At 37.6% G+C, this 20572-nt stretch overlaps 2 protein-coding genes across 10 annotated transcripts in view; one reads left to right on the top strand and one right to left on the bottom strand.

Annotated features, from left to right (window-relative positions):
• Positions 1 to 20572, bottom strand: part of LOC139808652 (nucleolysin TIAR) — a 524179-nt gene that overhangs the window by 334043 nt on the left and 169564 nt on the right. The window lies entirely within an intron of this gene.
• LOC139808654 (uncharacterized) overlaps positions 1 to 20572 on the top strand; it is a 108989-nt gene that overhangs the window by 44680 nt on the left and 43737 nt on the right. The window contains exon 2 of one of the 3 annotated variants that reach the window (XM_071770872.1): positions 14339 to 14425. The exons of the other annotated variants lie outside the window; for them this stretch is intronic. Coding sequence (XP_071626973.1) covers positions 14379 to 14425 — 47 coding nt within the window. The 5' untranslated portion in view covers positions 14339 to 14378. The remainder of the gene's footprint in view (positions 1 to 14338; positions 14426 to 20572) is intronic. 3 annotated transcript variants of the gene reach the window in all.

Below are 20572 nucleotides of genomic sequence, written 5' to 3'. Positions count from 1 at the left end.
CTCTCTCTCTATCTCTCTCTAGATAGATAGATAGATTTTTAAATATAGTACTATTTAAATTTTTAATAATTGCTTCCTGAGTCGATTCAGACAGCTATGCGAGTAGACGTCGATGTGATAATGTATAAAATTAGACTTGTTAATCCAATATTAGATTACTTCCAGAAATTGTAGCACTAAAATATTTAATCTTGTTACACACAAATCTTACTTGCAACTGTCGTATGCGAGTTCTTTAAATTTTCAACGTATTCTTCGTAGTAAGGGATAAAATTATGTTTTAGCTTTAAGAAGAACAGAAAAAAGAAAGACTCTATAATTTGAATTTATACAGGTACGACGTAAAACTCCAACATGTTTATATTTTCTGTTGCACAACATCTCCTATGTTAGTAGCATCCACAGTGATAAGGAAATTATTCATATTCATATTTTTGCGAAACATGCTGAAAGTATCCGAGAATATACGTTGAAAAATAGCCACTTTATATGTTGATTAAAATTCAAGCGTTTCCCTGTTGAAAATTCAAAGTCTCCGCCAGAAAGCCAAATAAGTTCCAGGGATGCGTAATTCATATTCTTCTTTCTGTCTCCGCACCGTCTGCCGCGGATTTAACATTCAACCAAAAATCCCTCTGCATAAAAAAATATCATTGTGTCGACCGGACCGGACGGACAAACTTGGTTTACATGATATACACGTAGTAATTCAGGCTCTCGGCAAATATCCGCTTAAGAAAATTCCACGCGTTTAACTTTGTCATTCGATTGATCAAGCGACAAAATTCGATTGATGTCGTAGTCGAACAATCAATATGTCGCTTACGAAATTGAAGAGGGAATATGCGCAATCTACAGTCGAACGTAGGCAGTGTTATAACTGTACAATTTCAGCTTCGCGATCGTATATCATGAAACAGTTAATATTTGAACGTCCGGACAGATTTATGTGTGGTCGTTAACAAAGTGCTACGATCCGAAGCCTGCCTATGTAGGCATTTCGTTTACGATAATTCGTCATGAAATTAAAAAGCTCAAAGTCTCGTAAAGATAAAGATATTGTCCGCACTACGAAGAGGCAAACTCGCGCCATTATATACGAGCACGGTATGGTATAACGACGCTGCGCGACGACCAGACCAGAAAGTTAATATCTACATCACGTATTTCCCGTTCCATATCCTTCTTCTATATCTTCTATCTCCTGTATCGCCTTTGTGATCCAATACTTTGCGATTGAACCTTTTATGATTATTGCTCGCGCGAACATTCGCGGACGTGTTGATAAACCGTACAAGAAAAAATCAATTTATGTGCAATAATACGCGCTTTATATATGTATAATATAAGTATAAAAGCGATGGATATTTTTGAGAAAAGAATTATTTATTATCAAATATCTGGAGATCTTCCAGCGAGGAAGATTAAAGTTTTCTATCAGATATAAATCGATGCAAGTCAATAACCATTTTTTTGCAGTGGCATTATATAAATAAATTAAAAATCCCAAATGTTATAAGAAATGTATAACACACGTATTTATAATAATTTACTATAAATAAAGTAAATTAACTATTTTGGAACAATTTCGGATCGTAAAGAAATAATTCACGTTTCATGCGTTGGACAATTTAATAATACAATACCGATGGTGAAAGAAACATCGTTCAAAAGGGAAACGAAATTGATTTTCAAATTGATTTTCAAACCGAAACCGGAATTTCTGCAAAATGAGAAAGGTACATATGGTCATTTCCCTCCTCGTAGAGTATTTCTAACTATCGATCACGTGTCCGTTGCAAGGCAGAGTAAATTTGGAATGAATTGGATCTTTGCAATGGTTTCCGCTGCTGTCGTTGGCACAATTCATTAAGAGTAATTTAGATAATATCAGTTGGTTAGTAACTCTGTCAGGCAAAAATTATGTTTTACGGCGACAACACAATCTGTGCCAGATCAGATTCCGTCCGTTCACTCATTTACTTTTTCTACTGAGATTCACTAAATTTGGCCGTTAAAACCTTATATATTACGTGAACAAAATTAATTCTTTTCGCCACGTTGCACAAGTACGTACTCTCTCGTGAAACGCACGTAATATGAAACTCGATTGATGTAAACGTTAATGTTCGAAAATGCTTGATAACTGAATAATCAGTGAGAGAACGGACTGAGATTTAGACCAACAGGTAGAATTACTGGCATGGGAGCTTGGTTGGGGATAATTCATCGCTAATCGAACATGGGAGCGGGCAGGTGCGCAAGGGTTGGTTTTCACCCTTGCTGTCCTTAGTCACTGTTGTACGTGGCCATGCTCTATAATCGGTTGCCCGTCTTCATTTAGTGGAGTTGTATTGTGCGAATGAAATTTAATACGTTTATCGTGCTTTGTGAAAGCAGTACGTTAAACAAGATTACATTAATAAGATTAATAATTTCACAAATATACAATTATAAAATATAATGTTTCCTATTAAACGTAATTTTACAAAGTATTATAATAATTAATTGTATATATACATTATTACATTGTAAAATTTAAATTGATTTTTAAAAATTATTTTTAAATAATTCTCGCTAATGGGTGTTTAAATATTTAAATTATACTATTAAAATATAAAATATAAAATTTGAAATTTAAAAATAATACATTATTTTATGAAATAAAATTTTTGTAAAAAATGTACAGAAATTAAAATAATTTATGTCTCATTGTGTAAAAAGTCAATCAAGTATTTTGGTCGTAATAAATAAAAGTTTAAAAATTAATTACGCCATATTTAAATAGAATTAAGAATTTAATTTAAGTATGATATTATCTAATCAGATAGTATCTATGATTTTAAAGTTAAACTAAATTTAACTTTCTACGGTTTACGGATATATCCATTAACTTATAGTTTTCTACTGGGAAAACTAGTGCAACACTGGTACGCACTGAGTGCAATTTCATTGTTCCAATGTGAAAATCAATTCACATATTTTCACATTAGAACAATAAAATTGCACTCAGTGTGCACCAGTGCTGTACTAGTTTTCCCAGTAGAAAACGCTATTATAGTGTTATTTATAACAATAGAAAACGACTGATAAACACAAATGTTGAAAAAACAAACAGAATAGAAATAATAATTAATCAAATTACACCTGTTATACCTGTTATACCATATATTTTATAGATATGTGTATAAGAGTATTACACATATGGAGGCTAATACCGGTACGATAACGATTTCATTGAGTTACATTTATAGTTACGTCTATGCGCGAGCAATATCCGAAGGATTATTGAAATTAATGATCCACGCTAACTGCGCGTTATAAACTAAAATCATGTAAAATGTATGAACTCGAGCTGTGATTTACGTCCCTAATGCTTTGCGCTGCGGAGTGAAGAAAGGTAATGTTATTCATGTAATAAAAGCCGCGCCATGAATATTCAAGTGCTTAATATCAAAGTTTTGGTTAATGCGGGAAAAAGGACGAGGAAGTTATTTTTTAGAAAAAGCTCATAATAATTATATTATTAATGTGATTTTAAACAGAGCTTCAGAGCTAAATAAATGTATAATACGGCATGCAATTCATACAGTTCGTAATTCACAAATTCGAATATGTAATAAAGTTTCTGCTCACATGATTTTACGCAGCATCAATTTTGTAACGAACGACATTATGTCTCGTAAAAATCAGCTGTCTTACCTGAAACAGAAAATAAATTTTTTTTTATTTTTTACAAATTCCTCAAAATAAACTTACTGTTATTTAAAATTATTAAAACAAATAATTTTATATAAAAATTAAAAATTAAAATAAATTATATATGTATATAAGAGATTTTTTATTTCAAAATACGCTCTCACAACCGTAAATGTTATAGTAAATGTACATTTTAAATTGTCCTTTTTATATAGCTATTAATTTTCTTTTCATATTGATAATATAAGAACAAAAAAATTTTATTATTAATTGGATTATCATCTTGTTAATATTAATGAAAGTATAAGTGTTAAATTTAAACGTTATAAGCTATTTCTGAGGGAACTACAACAGTTTATAAGATAAATGATGAACAGACTTTATTATAATCAATTTTAATCAAGTATTTATAATAAGGCTATCATTTCGTCTTAAAACTTCATCTTCGTATCCCTCTCGCCTGCAATAGCTGTTAGTTTATGGAAGCCGAAACTGCAATTCTGTTGCCTTCGCAAATCCTAGCGTGAAATTAAGGCTAAATTGTGGTGTCTTCTAAAGGATCGTAAAGGCGGTTGTTGGATGTCCCTTTCTTACCGCATGAAGATATATCGTCCGCTGACTTGAGTGACTGAGAGGAGTTGGAGTTAGACAAGGAAGGACAACAAAAGAAGCAGGGTGAAAAGAGAAGAAGCCAACGTGATGTACAATATTGTTAAAAGCATAGAAATAGAACAATGTGGAACATCGGTCTGCACATTCGAGGTCAGGCTGACAATGACAAATGATACCGTACGCCGTCCTCAAATTTTCTTATTACTTCATACGTAGGTTTTTGCACGACTGTACTTTGCAATTTACGCTTCTCTGAAAACCTGGATCAGTTGAAGATTTCAAGCCTATAACTGCGCTCTTGGATATTTTTATAAATCTTTATAATAACATATAGCATCACATAACAATCGTAAATCCGTTTTAAATTAGATCATTCTTTTTGACTGTTATACTGTTGAAACTCATATCGCATAAAATATATAAAAATCTTTATTAAAAATATTATTGCAATTAAATTAAAGCAATTAAATGTATTTGAATCTAATATAAATTGATACATGTATCAAAATATTCAATTTGGTGACTAAAATTTTTGAATACATTTTAAGATTTACATTAAATCTTATATTAAAAAGAAATTGGAAGCTATATTGCTTTGAAAGAATCGAATATCTTATCAAACTTCTGTAAATTGGAAGGGTCGTAATTATTGTTTGAAAAGGAATAATTTCTCTCTCCCTCCTTTCTCCCCCCCCCCTCTCTCTCTCTTTCTTCAACGGTTTTGTAAACAAAACGGAAGCTTGAAAGCGTGAAGAAGGTAATGCTTTAAACTGTAAGTAAAAGAGCAGAAGAGATTATGGTAAATAATCATAAACACATCTCGTTCTCTTCATAAATATTCACATTATTGTCTTTAATATTTATCTTGTTATCAAGTGGTTAATATTTTTAAAAGATATTATGTTGTAACAAACGGTTTATTATTTCATTCTTTCTGTTATAAAATAATTAATTATATTTATACTTATTGTAGTAAGAATTATTATTTTATATAAAAAGATAAGAGAAAAATTGTTCTTTTCATTTGGGATCACATCTGTGAGCTTAAATAATATACATATATGTAACGTATTATACATATATATTTTTACATTTAATCGTAAATGTGTAGAATTATTCGGAGTTTAACGTTGAGCTATCCTTTCCTTGTTCTCAAGATCACCGTAAGTGCTTCTCGAATTGAATTCTATGAGAGCACAGCCTCGAAAGAGAGCTTACGATCCTACCCGCCTATGCCATTGCATATATACATGTATGTATGTATATACGCACACTCACGCATGTAAAAAGAGTGAAAAGGAACAAGAGGTATACAGCTATATGGCTTTCTACGCGAGACGCGATATAGGTAGGTGCAGGGTTTAGAGAGGGATGGGCACGTAGAGTCCTGTGGAGAGCCAAGGATAATAGGGATGAGTGGGCCAAGGGATATGAATCAAGCTGAGCAAACATTGAACTTGGAGATACGGTGTCGCCGCACGAAAGCTACATACTGTGGGCAAAGAGGGGAACCGTACCTCGAAGTACACCTTCGCGATTACAATTCTCGACCCCCGAGCCCGATTCTCCCCTTCTTTCGCGGGAGGGGGAGGGTGGCGCCCCTCGTCGACCGTAACTCTTCGTCCACGATGCCGGAATATGCATATACCAAATATTGATAGTGCGAGAGACCGAGTGTTTGCGGGGACGTCAGCCGTCGCATAAAATTTTCCGCCGCTTCGAGTCGGAATGGCCAATGAAAGGAAAGTGTCGACCATAAGAAAACTACTGGATTGTGGACGTGCGGAGCCATGGGTCTATAAGACGAAAGAATGATATTTCAAGAGGGGTCTATATAGATTTTATTTTGTGCCGCTCTCAATATTTTAAATTTTTAGAAGAAACCGAGTTTATCGAGAGATCGAATAAATGAGATATTATTTAATATATAATAAGATTATCCAAGAATGTGTAATTTAAATATAGAATTTACAATACTTGTATAACGACGCATGTATTTCTTTATGATTTATTAGAGCATAAAAAATTAAAACAATTAATGAGTTAGTATTTCTATCTATCAACGTTGGAATAAATCATTAAAATTTGTAATCTAATTGACCAACGGTCATGTATAAAGGGTTGAAATCAGCTCGAGTCGCCATAAACAAAGAGTTTCAAAAGCCCTCCTCGATGTGAACTATGACTCTAGCGAGATAAGAGCGAGCGCAGCATGGCGAAACATAGCGTCTCATCCCGAGGGATATCAGGAAAGTGGCCTCTCCGTCTCCTATTCCTGATGTTTTAGCCAACCCCAGCTATACCAGACCGGAATATCTTAAACGGGCAGGGACTTTTTAAGCAAAAACTTTATCGCGTATACGCCGGCAGCAGCAGTCAGGATGACCGAATCGCGCAGTCTGCCAAAATCGCCGGCAATAAATCGTTAATATTCTAATTGGCAAAAAAGAGCGAGCACGTCGAGGCCCCCCTTCTCCCTCCCGTGGGGAAAAACGGTAAAATACGACTACTCTTCAGATTGATCCGGAATTCGCGCAAATTGCTCGTGAAAGCAGCGGTTACAGCGGCTCGTTTTGTATCGCCGTTAAATCGATTTGTTTAAATGGAAACGCTAATTTTCGACGTGACGTCCAGCGCAATATCGTATCTCTTTCCTTACTTTGTGTTAAAAGCGTAAATTTGGGTCTGCAATGCGTGCGGGTGTATAAATTTCGGGACGATAGCAATTGTCAGTCTTCCGTAAGCGTGTGACACATTTGCGCATTCCCGCGTATGAAAAATGACATTGAATAATTTCGCTGTTGAAAGCTTGTCTGGCCGAGTAATTAATTCTATTGAACATTGTCCTCGCGCAAAACATTTTCGCGTAGCTGATCAAATTTTTAACATCTTCATGCATTAACGAAGGTTGCATATATTTCGCTTTCCGCCAGAAACTGTCGTTATTTATTGTTATGTTTGTTATTATTTATGGAAACTTCAAATGGATATTCCTCGAATGATCGATGCCGCCGAAAGGTGTCTGCATATGGGTATCCACTTGAATTTATAACTTTTCTATGAAACCTCCATAACGCGCGATAACTATATTTCAAATGCCAAAATATATTTTGCGTTGTACTCACGAAAGATTATTTATGGCAATCCTTTGTTAAATATTATATTTGGGTGACATCTATTAATAAACAAACTTTAGCGCAAATACTATTATTTCTCGTAGGTATAAGTAATTCATATGGGAGAAAGCGAAATCAAAAAGATTAATGTTGCGATATAATAGATATGCGTACTTGGGGATTTTACGCGAAACTTTAACGCGTTTCCCGATACATTGTCGCACACATCAGCGAGAGACAAAACTAAAGTTTACCAAGAAGAAAGAAGATACGATTCAGAATGGAACGAGAGGGAGAGCGGGCGAAACGGAGGAATTGCGAGAGGAGGAACAAGAGAAGGAAGAGAGAGAATCTTTGTGCGAGTTGGCACACAATGGCAACGCGAAAGTCAACTCCCTACCGGGCCGGAAGTCGATGGTCGGCCATCTTGGCAACCGGATGTGCATCCTAAATGTCTCGCAAGGTTTGTACGTATGAATTGTATATGACGTTCTCCTTGCCTTCCTATTCCCGTCCTCATTTCGCCCTGATATCTTCTCTTCCTCGCGTTGGCGTGCCCTCTATTATTTTATTCTCTCTCGTTTTCCGCAGCTTCTACCCGACCCAACATTATCATCACTGAGTTTTAACTCGACGGAGACGCTCGGTGAGCGGCTCGTTGGCGGAAGGAGAGAATGGTAAACAGGACAAAGATGACGACGACGACGATGGCCAGGAAAACTTCATTCAAAACAGCGCCGTAATGCACGCGTTGGCTATATGTGCACGCGTTGGCCGTGCAGTAGGTGCTATACATTTATGATGGTGCCTCGCGGCACACACGCATGCCGACGATATAAAGGCAAATGCGGGGAACCAGCGAACGAGAAACGCATAAAACTCCCCGCTAGAGCGAAGAGAGCGAGGAGCATAAAGCGTAAAACGCCCAAAAGCTTTCCTCTCCTTCGGCTTCTTTCGTCGAGCACTCGTCCTCGTGGCGGTGGACGTGCCTCCAGCACTCTCGACTGTTCTTATCATCCTTATTGTCCTATTGTCTTATATATATATTTCATACTTCTTCTCCTTTACCTCGTAATCGCGTGTCGACAATATTATGTCGTGCTATGCTTTTTACCGACTATAGTCATTAAGAAAAACTTACAAAATATATAACTGAATGATAATCTTAAGGTGTCGCTTTGTTCTTCGAGAATATATTAAACATATATAGAATTAACATTACTCTCAATGAATAACTTTTTGATAAGGTGACGTCAATATGAAAAAAAAGAGAGAAAGTAAGGGCGAGAAGAAGATAGAGTATGTATTTACAACTTTTCATGTAAACGTTATTGTCTTGTTTCTTCTTTTGCCGCTATTTTCCACATTGGAAGTATTATTTATCATCGGCGTTGCATTTTACATGATTTATTTTTTATCGTTTTCGCTTACTTATTGTATTCATCTACTGCCTGATATATTTCTTCACACGAGTGACAGTGAAAACGGCAAAGCTTCGTGGTATAACTTTATCAAATTTCATTACTATCACCCTACCCGTCGTGCTTGCGCAGCTTTATCGTCGTTACTTTACGCCACGTCACTTGTGAGGCGAGAGATTGGATGGGTTTGATCGATGAAATTGACGCGATACTGTCACAGGAGTGTGCTCGATATGACTTTCGATAACGCACCGTAACAAACAATAATTGGATAACAGAAAGAGAGAAAAAATGGAAAAAATTTGACGAAAATATGTATTATACAAATAATTTTAGACAAAATTGTTAGATCATGTTTAATATAATAGTATGCAACATTGATTCTTTTTTGTTTTTTATTATGAAAAAAAAATATATATATTGTCCATTTTGTTCTTTTACAACTATAGCTACTAAATAATTAAGATCGTGTAGTAATAATGTAGTAATTAATAATATAATATTATGATATATTAAATTTTAGTAATCTCATATACAGAGTGTATGAGTTATTTCAGCAGTTAAATTGCTTGGATTTATACGGACGGTGGATACGAGAAATTATTTATTATTCTATTGAAGAATGATTTACTATTCCATTGAAATCGAGCAATTACGGAAACCAATCCATCAGGCCGTGCACTGGTAACTTCTATTTACAGTTTCGCAATCAATTCGAGATAACGTCAAATGACGACGCAAATCGCAATAGCGGCGGAATAGAAATTTCTTTCTCTCGCTCGTGATACTTTGTCGTTATCGGTTTCAATTTTCGCCGGAGCAATAATAATCCACCAAGGTGCGCGCGGTAACTCGCCCGAACGTAACAGAGCGAAACAGTTTAGAGAGAGCGTGATAACTCGCGCGTACGGCCGTTTAAAGTTGACCGAGATAAGGAACGATAACAAATAGTGGGAGAGTTACGAGGCAACCGAGAAACGAGGTCGAAAGATCGGTAATACCCGGGGGAGAGCTTTTTCTCACGAAGCGGTCTTCGTAGAGGGTATGTCGGAAGAGAAAGAGAGAAATAGCGGGGAGGCAACACCGCCGAGAGGTTCCCGAGAAATATTCTACAAGAGGTTACCGAGACCGTGCATTTGCAGTATCCTGGGATTGCACGTCGGTAAATCCGCGAAATTCTTTGATTTAGTTTACCATTTCTGCCGCCGCCGCCGCCGTCCTCGCATACATATACGTAAGCAGGCATTGCCACGGAAGAACGACCGCGTTGCACATATACGTGTATATGCTGCGCAAATGCAAAGATAAGCTCTACGCGGAAGGGGATCACTCTGGATCAAGAAGCATTCACGACACACGTCTTATTTCATTGTACGCCCGCAACCCTCTATTTCTGATAATCTTCACTTTACCGCAGGCTCCTTTCATTCGTTGCCTTTGCGCGGAACTTTTTTCTGTCACAGAACGTAATTAAGGAAGCTTATTACGGTATAGCTTATTACGGGTATATCAAATACAAACTGATGGCTCACGGAGATACAATCTATGATAGAACTGAGCAAAGTGCTAGTATTGCGAATACACGTAGATTCTTCTTCTATTTTTTATAGCAGTTTCTGTCTAAAGAATAAAAAATTAATATTATTCGTGAGAAAAATTGGGATCGACATTAAGTCCACTATTTGTATGCAACTTGTACGTGACTTGTGAAAAACCTCATAACAAGCAGCATGTTACTACTGTGCTGTTGGTTTAAGATTCTATTAAATAGCAGAGCACGTACAACGGTTATCGCCGATGTGTTGCCCTGAGCAAGAGAGAGAGAGAGAGAGAGAGAGAGAGAGAGAGAGAGAACTGTATACTATTTTTAAGGGATCCTTTTACTCGCCAACAGCGATAGCCATTAGCCTCGCTATTTCGTTTGTTAGTTTGTAAAATACAGCGGTGCTTTTATCGAACAAATTTAATGAAATGGAGTGCTGTGCCCCAGGATGCTGATAACGAAGCCTCGCTGCTCATATTGAATTCCGTTTGATATCACACACAACGTCAATTTCGTCGTATGCGAGCTTTCACTCCGTATTTTATGCGAATCCTGTCGCAATAAGCGGCGTATGAGCATTTGCTGAACATGCATGCCTTTATGTGACTGGCAAGTTTTCATTTCAACATGATTTTCATTTTGAATTGAGGTAAAACGCCCGCGCGGTTCACCAGAATTATATGGTGATTTTCTCAGACAATGGTCGGGAAAACAAAATTGAACTGAATTAAATTTGTATGCGTAATTAGTTTAGGCAGGAACAATATCATAGCACAATATAAAACACAGCGCTCACATTTGCAGATCGGCATGTGCGTTCCGCATATTTTTTTCATTTCAACGCACGCACATCGAATGTATTTGCTATTAAAATCCAGATCGACTGTCTTTTGATGTGTAAAAAATGTTATTTCGCACGGACAAATGTAGAAATTCTCATTTACATGAAAAATAGAAATTTAATATAAAGCACGGAGAGTTAGACAAAACATGTATCTTCAATAATAGCATGTAGAATTTTTCGATAATGGCATGCGATATTCCCCTCAGTCTTATTACTCGTGTCCGAGCGTGGTGACTTCTTTTCATATACATGTGTTGCGCACGTAGATTATACACATTGTATACGATATTACATGTAAATAATTTCTGCTTATATGGAAATTTCTTTCACAAGAGAGGAATAGGTGTTTTCAATCAAGGCTTACGTAAACAAGAAATCGTGGCGCGACTTTTATCTCTCTCCTCTCTCTTCTTCTCCGCTCTTTACCTTGCTTTATCTCGCACAAGCGAAAGAAAATTATAAAATGCGGTGAGCTTTTCGCTCATTCATATTCCTGCGGTGTAGCGCAGCAATGCGATTGGCTAACTACCCTGCCATACGTACTACTGCGAGATATCCTACTATTTCCCTTCGTCTCTCAACGCTCCTTCTGCTTTCAGACGCTTACTTTTACCTTTCCCTCTCTCACTCTTACACAACATATACATGTATATACGCGAAACCGTTCTTCTTTCTCCCACGCACCACTTTTTTCGTTTCATCGCGATATAAATTCATCCCTTTAACTTTCTCTCTCTTCCTCCCTTCTGTTTCTCTTCATTTTCAGTCAACGACTGTTCTGGATAACGCTTCGATTCGCTTCTAACTCACCCTCTGCTGAAACACCCTCCAAAAACACCCTGGCCTTCCTCTTTTTAGCTCATTCCTTCGTTCTTTCAGCCCCCTGCCGTCATCGCTGGCGGTTTACTCTTCCTGATTAGGCTTGAGGGATGAAGAAAGCTTCGTCTATGCTCTGAAGCGCCGTATAAAGATATAAACGCCGCGGCGCGATCCGCCAATAGGCAGATTGAAACTCACGGACTTTGACGACGGGAGTGTGAGAAAATGATTGCGAAATGTTAGATACTCGAGGCAAGAGAGTAGATAAACACGCGAGTCATAGGTTGATTAATTACGGATCGAATCGAATCATTTACGCGACAGTATATTATGTCATCGCGACTATATACACGTAGTGAGCAATGAGATTTGTCGGTCGTTAGGATAAATAATGGCTTCTTTCGGTTGCTTTATTATGCGAGCGTTGGCACGCTGTCAGAGCATTATTTTGGCACATTAGCATGGGATATATTATCGAGCTTATCGACACTTAAAGGAGAACTGTTATAACACTTCATTTTTCCATACAATTTATACGTAATACGCTTTATTTGATTTGTATTGTATAAATGTAAAAGAAATATAAAAATGACCGTGAAACTGTAAATTAAAATTTCTTTGAAATTTTTACGGTGAACTTTCTTCTGATATCTATAAGTATCGATGCTGTTCCATACAATTAATATCCAACATAAAATTCACCCTTTTAAATGTCGCAATTACGACTAAATTTGCAATTACGTTATCTACTTTAATAACCGAATATTGGGGCGCGGGCGAATCGCAGAAAATTGTTCGCGGACAAAACTATCCATCGCCTGCCAGCCTGTAATTACTCAAGCGCGGTTAAACGGGGTCCCTATTGTGCCGCGTGGAAAGAAGTAACATTACATCGAGCCGCGAGCATATATACATGTATGTATATATATATATAATCGCTTTAAACCGGGCGCGAACGTTACCCTGTGATATACGTGGCAAAAACTTGGCCACTTTATTCATATGCCTCCAGCTCCGTGTTCATAACCTTCCATGGCGAGAGAGTATATAAAAAAGTGGGTATGCAGCCACCCACCCTCGTATCCCGCCTTTTCCCGCTGCGGCAAGTCCGCCTCGGCGAACGCACCTATATTTCTTCCCCGCCCCGGCTTAAATATGCTTAGATTCGGGGTAGCTTGATATTATGTTGCTTGCGCCCGACGAGGGGAATTGGCAAGAGCGGAGGGGGAGGGAGGGAGCAGCAAGGCCTTTCGAGATATTTCAACAACGGCTGCGTTTCGCATAGACCGAAAACTTTCCACGGCCGTGATACTGACACATACTTCATCGGCATTCGACGCCCGACGAATCGAAGGGTGGAAATGGCGTTTTGGAGGAGAGTTGTAGACGCAGAGGGGCTGAAAGGGGTTTAGTTCGACGAACGCGGAACTCGTCGCGTTTTGTAAACGCTCAAGGCGCTCGACTGCCTGGAACTTATTAAACTCCGTAATTAAGGGGTTCTTGATCATGCTGGTTTGGATTTAATTACACGGCTATATATCGAAAGTAGGACATTAATTCGTCCACTTTTCGCAAATTTCTTTCAATAAATTTGTATATTTTTCAGTAATATTACCTGTTGCGTTTGCAAGAGTAACGTTAAAGTTATTGAATATTTAGAAACAACAGTGTAAATTTTTATACCTTGCTTAAAATTATATTTATCTATTGTATTGTTGTGTGACTTAATTCACGAAGCGGACAGCTATACAGCGCGATAGTTTTAAATGTGATGTGACAAAATATGTAAATTTGCAATAAATAGAATGAAAGGAAGAAGGGAAATACTACCTATTCGTAGGAGCACAATGTATTTCCTTACTTTTCATTATTTACTCGTAAGAATGCGATTCTCTTACGTTTCATATCTGCCAACCCTGTCGCCGAATATTTTATTTCGGCCGATATCAAAATGAGATCGTGTTTAGCGCCGCATAGAGAATCGCTGTGCGCGTCGAGTGGAATATTAAAAATCTGGGGAAAAATCAAAACGCGCCACGGGCGGGATATGGTAAAAAGGGCGAAGCAGCCCGCGGTATTCGAACGGGAGATGAAAGTCAAAAACCAAGAATCCGGAGATAAATCACGTCGAGGGCTGAAAGGCGGTAGTGTTGGAGTCAATGGCCCTTGCCCGTAGTTGCCCGGGTTTTTGGTTTTTGCCATAGCATCCTCTTCCAGCCGACTTCCCGGCCTCCGTAGTGTCCTGGGTAATGGACTAGAAGGATAATAATGCTCTGTTTTACAGCAGCGAAGTGCTACCTCGGCTTCTCTCTTGCCGCTGTTGGATGTATATGAAAACATCTAGCAAAATATCCACCGGATACCCGCCTCCGTAAGTTTGAGAGATGATGATGTACACACACACACACACACACTCTCTCTCTCTCTCTCTCTCTCTCTCTCTCTCTCTCCTCCCCTTCTCCTATACTTTTCATACATTTACTCTTTCTATGTCCTGCTGTGATTTTCATCTTTCTAGTTTCTACAATTGTGTGCAAAGCCATTAATTTTTTGCTTTCAAATAAGTATATTTATATCAAACCAAATCGTCATTTAAACAATTAATCGGCAAATATTTTTCGATAAAGCTTAAAGAATAGATAACAAAATTTTAGAATTTATTTAATCTCAATCAAATAAGTGAGATAAATTTAATTGAAAGTTATACAAAGATGATGTAAATTTTTCTATGGTTTAATATGAACATAAACTTTAAATTAATCATTTGATCTAATATACCTAAGTTAGAAGGGAATATGCAGAAATGTCTTCTACATCAGAAGAGAATAACTTTTCATACGTCGGTGTATTATCATGTCTTAAAGTTCCGCATCGAGCGTCGTTACGTTGGTCGCCGCGGTTACGTTTCGTCGATGCAGCTTTCATTTTTGTCGTTTACTTTTATAGAGAAAGTTCTGCGACAAGCGGGCCGAATTCGAGGCGGCGAGAGGTAGTGATAGATACGGCTGGAATATAGCACGAGGAGGGTGCTGTAGGAGGAGACTGCAAAGCAATAGTAACATTTACGGGAATTGCACTTTCCGAAGAAATCCTACAATCTTTCTCACGAATTTTCTTCGTTTCTTTTGAGAAGCGTTGAACGTATACGTATATTACACAACATATAGGTACATGCAAAATATTAATATCCATTAAGTTAATAGTTAATAATAAAACGATATGTAGAATTACTTTGCATAATTTAGTTCAATGGCAATAATTATCTAGAAATTCTAGATAATTATGTTTATATAATTTATGTAAATAATTATATAGCAGTCTTTATGAAATACATATTTAAAAAATAGTTTTATTTCTTATTTATTTATTTATATGCGTGCGCATATTTAGATAAAACTCAATTATTTATTACATTACAGCTGTATTGTGTTTTCATATTTATTAAGAATATTTTTTTATATTTTACTACAAAAATTAATATATAATATATATGTACATGTTTCTTAGATTAGCAAATAAATAATTTTTAGATATATATTTCATAGACACATTAGCACGCTTAGGATACTGTCGAATAAGAGAATACTGTGCCCCTTTTAGAAAAATTAATTTATATATATTTGTTAATCTTATCAACCACATAAATATTGTGTATGTAAACGAAATCTCATACACGTGTTCTGCATTCTGGTGCATTACTAATATATCTGTACAGGTACGTCTGTATGTTATTCACATGTATGACGTCTGTTCTCGCATATCTCTGGAGAACGCGAGAACCGTAAGAGCTTGGAAACGAACCAAACATTGGACAAACTCCACGCTACAAGTGCTTCAATTTATGATATGCAGAAACGTTCACGTAGACATAAGATTGGATAGTTTGATCAGCATAGTTCGTAGATATATATGGCATGTAGTAGTATTTTAGGATGGTCAATAGAATGATACTCGAATCATCTCACAATCAGTATTTTACATCTCGTAAAACGTACTTAATCTTACCACGATATAACTGTATAATTGTGTATTATAGAGAATTAGGTGTGTTTATAGAAATTAAATAGATGATCAGACACTGGAAAGAAATTTCGCTATTCTTTTAAATATTTCGAAGTTACGCAACGGTATTATAACATTGCAAGAAACTCTGAGACAATGAATAATAGAAATATTATTTATAACATTTAAACAGCTCTTGTATAACTTTTAGTTTACTTTGATATGGATATTTATTGCGAACAAGAGTCAAACAAGTAAAGCTATATTTTGCTAACTAAGGGTTTTGTTAAAAAACTGCTATTTGCTACAACCACATAAATCCTTATATACCCTGCACACCATTTCATTCCCCGTTGATTAGTATTCCTGGATGGCATCATTTCATACATGATGAATATGCACGACATGTATGAGTTAACATCGCTGTGCCGCGCAGCTGTATTTGCGTTCGCGCCAACCGTGTCGAAAGATGGCTTTACTCGAGTGCAGGTATCTGGAAAAATGAAGTAGCGCTTCTTCTCGCCAGACCTTTCGTTTCGCTTCGCTTTGTCGTTTGGAAAACAGAACGCGAGGTTAAATCATGAGGGCGACCAATGAGCCGGAAGGGAGGAGAGGAAAGAGTAAGAGAGAGAGAGAGAGAGAGGGTCGCCATCATCCCACGCCACCGTCACAACCACTCGACCCTACTTATTTCAATAGCTTTCCCCTGCTTCGTTTGAATAATCTACGTCTATTCCATGCACATATACACACGCATTGCTTCTCCAAATGTCTATCAACCGTCTACATTGACGAAACGTGGACGTTTATTAATATAATTTAAATTCTTACGTATAATATATTCATTACTGATTTTAATATACTAGATTGTTAAGTAAATGTGACCAAATTACACATCAATTGTCTGTCACATATACATAAAGAAAAATGTATCGTCTGTCGCGCGTAAATTATTTTCGAGAATAGCGCGATTTATATATCAAACCACCTATAGACAGATATTCACAACCCTCTTTTCATCCGCGAAAACACCCTCTCACTGTCCTTGAGGACGATCATAACCGGACTGCAAAATTTCCGATGCCTGGCCCTGAAGTATTTATGAAGGTATATCCACTCGTACCCTATCCCACGCTTACCGCAGCCCGCGGCATGGCCCTTATACCGCACATTCTCTCACTGCTCGTTCTTCAATTCTGTCTCTGTTTTTCATCTCGTCTACAGCGGCCCTATTACTCTTGCGAAAAAGCCGCGGGAGTTAATTCGAAGTCTTCCTACGCGGGGCGAAGGGTGCAAAAAAAAAGCCAGGCAAGGCACCACTATCCTTCCGTCTACTTTTTCGTCTTCTTTCCACGCTCAGGTTACCGGCGTTGGCACTTGCGCCTAATCTTTATCCGATATCTCGATCCGCGGCTGTTGGTCGCTTAAACGCGCAACGGCGATGCCTGGAGTGTGGGTGTATATAGAGGTAGAGTAGATGGTTGTACCCGGGCGAAGGGACGGAAGGGGAGAGTAGCGAAACCGGTGAAAAAGTGTGGCGGTAATGCATGCCAGCATGCCAGCACTCGCGAGAGTAGAGTGGCACCAGGGCGGGTAAGCATTTTTAATGATACTACCGTGCGACCCAAGTAATAATAACCCGATGCGACGTATCCGAGAAGTTTCTGTCGGATCTGAGCTGTGATAATCGCATCCGCGATACTTGCGAGAAGATATAATAATTTGTCACGGTAAGTGCCACAATTCATTTGCATCATGTGCCTGTGAAAATGTTCCTGGACAGTGAAATGTTTATATTCTACTTGAGCAATTGCAGCTGCGTAACGGCATAAGTGTTACGTAGAAAATATAACGTATATAATATGTATGTATTTAAAGAAGTGTCAAGTACACGTACAAATCAAATGTCCAGTTTCATGCGGTTTAATTACCACTCGTAAATAAAAAAAAATTAGAGTTGTGATTGTAAAAGCTCAACGAAATATTTAACCATGCATTTTAAATATAACGCATATTTTATTGTAATATAAATTTTTATGCACTATTCGCTTTTCCATGAGAAATGGTATTTTAACGGATTATGGTGTGTCGCGGTCAACACAGTCTGCAACTAAAATGCGATTAAAATGCGTTACCATCGTTGGGAGTTTCGAGCAACAGTAGCAACACGTTCTCCGGGATACTTCGGGAAAGCCGATGACAGCGGTTACACGCGGGGAAAAAGAAAACATCGGCGGACCTTTCAATTTGCGGATACCTCGGACCCGAAGTAATTCGAGACTATGGACGATGAATGAAATCCACAGAGAGGACTGATTTCAGAACGATGCGGCGCCGTTGTGCGTACGTGCCTCTGTGTGTGTATGTGTACGTATACGTGTGTGTGTATATGGACGCGTGGGCGTAGATGGGTCCAGCGCAAAACAAACAAGGCTTACCGCATTGATCGCCGTAATCCCGAGCATGTACGTAGTCTCCTGCTGTATACCTCTCTCCTCTGACTCTCACCGATGTCCCGGCCCAGCCCCACGGCCCCCTAAACCCTCTTCTATGTCGTACGTTCCCCATGGTACGTGTGCGTTCTATCTGTGCGGTTAGAGAAGTGCGGTCGTACGTTTGTACGCGTTAACTTGCGCGCATGTCTTTGTGCTTGCGCGCGGATGGATTGTCACAACAGCGGGAGACACTAGACTAAACACTCCAACGATCGTGACCACCGACACAGACGCCGTGTTTCCATTGCACAAGTAATATCCGTGACAATATTACCCCTTACACACCCTCGCCCCGTCGGAAAGTTCTATTCGACGCTAACGATATATCGATGATGCGGGAAAAATACGGGGAGACTTATGACAAAATGATGACGATGATTTCTAGAACGGTAAGAGCATCGAGGACAGATTATAGAAATGCACGAACATTACATATGTATGGCATGAAGAGAGAAGAAAATAGAAATTTAGCAAAACTTTATTTAATATTGAAAATTTTGGATTATGCCTTTTTTTATAATTTTTCTGCTCGTCAGTATGCAAAATTACAGAGAGTGTGTACAACATAATATTCTAATTTTAATACAACAATTAGCACGATCTTTCATATTAAATTTATAGAATGGAATGTAATTATATTGCACAATTTAAAATAATTACACGATAATGTAAAATAATTAATGGAAAACAGATTGAATGCAGATAGAAATAAGGAGTGAGAGAAGTGTTGAAGTTTGAAAAACGAAACGGGTAATTAAGAAATCGGTTAATTTTAGGGTCATGTTTTATGATATATTTCTTGCTTTTCCTCTCGGAGAGAGGGTAAAAAAACTGTAGGGTTTACCCATGATTTATAATAGGGGAGAAAACGAAAACATGTGCTACATATTACATGTTCTCTAGCTTGAATTAATGATATTCAACAATCGCATAACATAAAAAAAAAATTATGCTAACACAATTTCCTTCGTTTGCAAAGATTACGTTATCGTGTTATCATATATTATCGTATTTCGCACTTTTCAAATTAAATACAGATAATGCAATAAATTAAGTTTTTTAACGCATGCCACACATATTAATTTTTGGTGGGTATACCGCAAAATTAGTTATTTACTTTTATCTTTTATTCAAACTTTTATTTCACGTCGGACGTAAATAAAATATTCAAAAAATTCATTTTTACGTTATTTTGTAACGTGAGATAATTGAACGGAAAGAAATAATGAAGGTAAAAAATCATCAATGTATTCAACTTTCAATACACATTTCATCGATGTTCGCTATCGATGAAAAAGGCTCCGAAAAGTTTGTATTTCAAACTTTCAAACTTTTATAGTGAAGTGTAGTTAGTAATTACATCGAGAGTTTAAAATTCTTTTACATTTTTTTTTTAACGACGGAGCTACTTCTCTGTCTTGTTAAACAGGAAATCAAGCTATTATTTACTCGTTGCGGAACGAAGAATTTACAGACTTGTATCGCATACTTTACTCGATCTGCTTTAATATAACGATTAACTTAATTCTTTTTATTCAATGACACTTGATGACACGAGGCATCTCTCGTTGTTCGTGTTTCTTTCTCCATTTCTCTTTATTTCATCCGTTCTTTGTCTACAATGGCATTTAACGTCCTACGAAGATCGGAAGCGTGGTAGGATTATTCGTGGATACCGGATCGCCCAGGATACCCGGAGAAGCTCTGAATATCCGGTTGCCTCAACGCGATATCCGTGACTCGATTTTCAAGAGCGCCTCGTTGAAGCCCCCCATTCCCTCTCCCTCCCCCCTCCTCTCTCTCTCTCTCTCTCTCTCTCTGTATGTATGTATGTATGTACTTATATATGTATTTCCCTATTTCTTTCGTCTTGCAACCGGGACGGCTTTGCCGTAGTCCTTTCAGATTTACCGTAAATTCGATTTATCTGGCGGTTGCATATCACTCGTTCGTCAAATATGTGCTTTCAACATCGAAGGTGCTGACGCGTCTACGCTCAGGCGTGAATCTATCCGACGAAG

Source organism: Temnothorax longispinosus, chromosome 2, assembly GCF_030848805.1.
Source record: "Temnothorax longispinosus isolate EJ_2023e chromosome 2, Tlon_JGU_v1, whole genome shotgun sequence".
In the NCBI taxonomy this organism is placed as follows: domain Eukaryota; kingdom Metazoa; phylum Arthropoda; class Insecta; order Hymenoptera; family Formicidae; genus Temnothorax; species Temnothorax longispinosus.
Note: the sequence above shows the minus strand (reverse complement) of the source record. Positions and strands in the feature narration are given on the sequence as shown.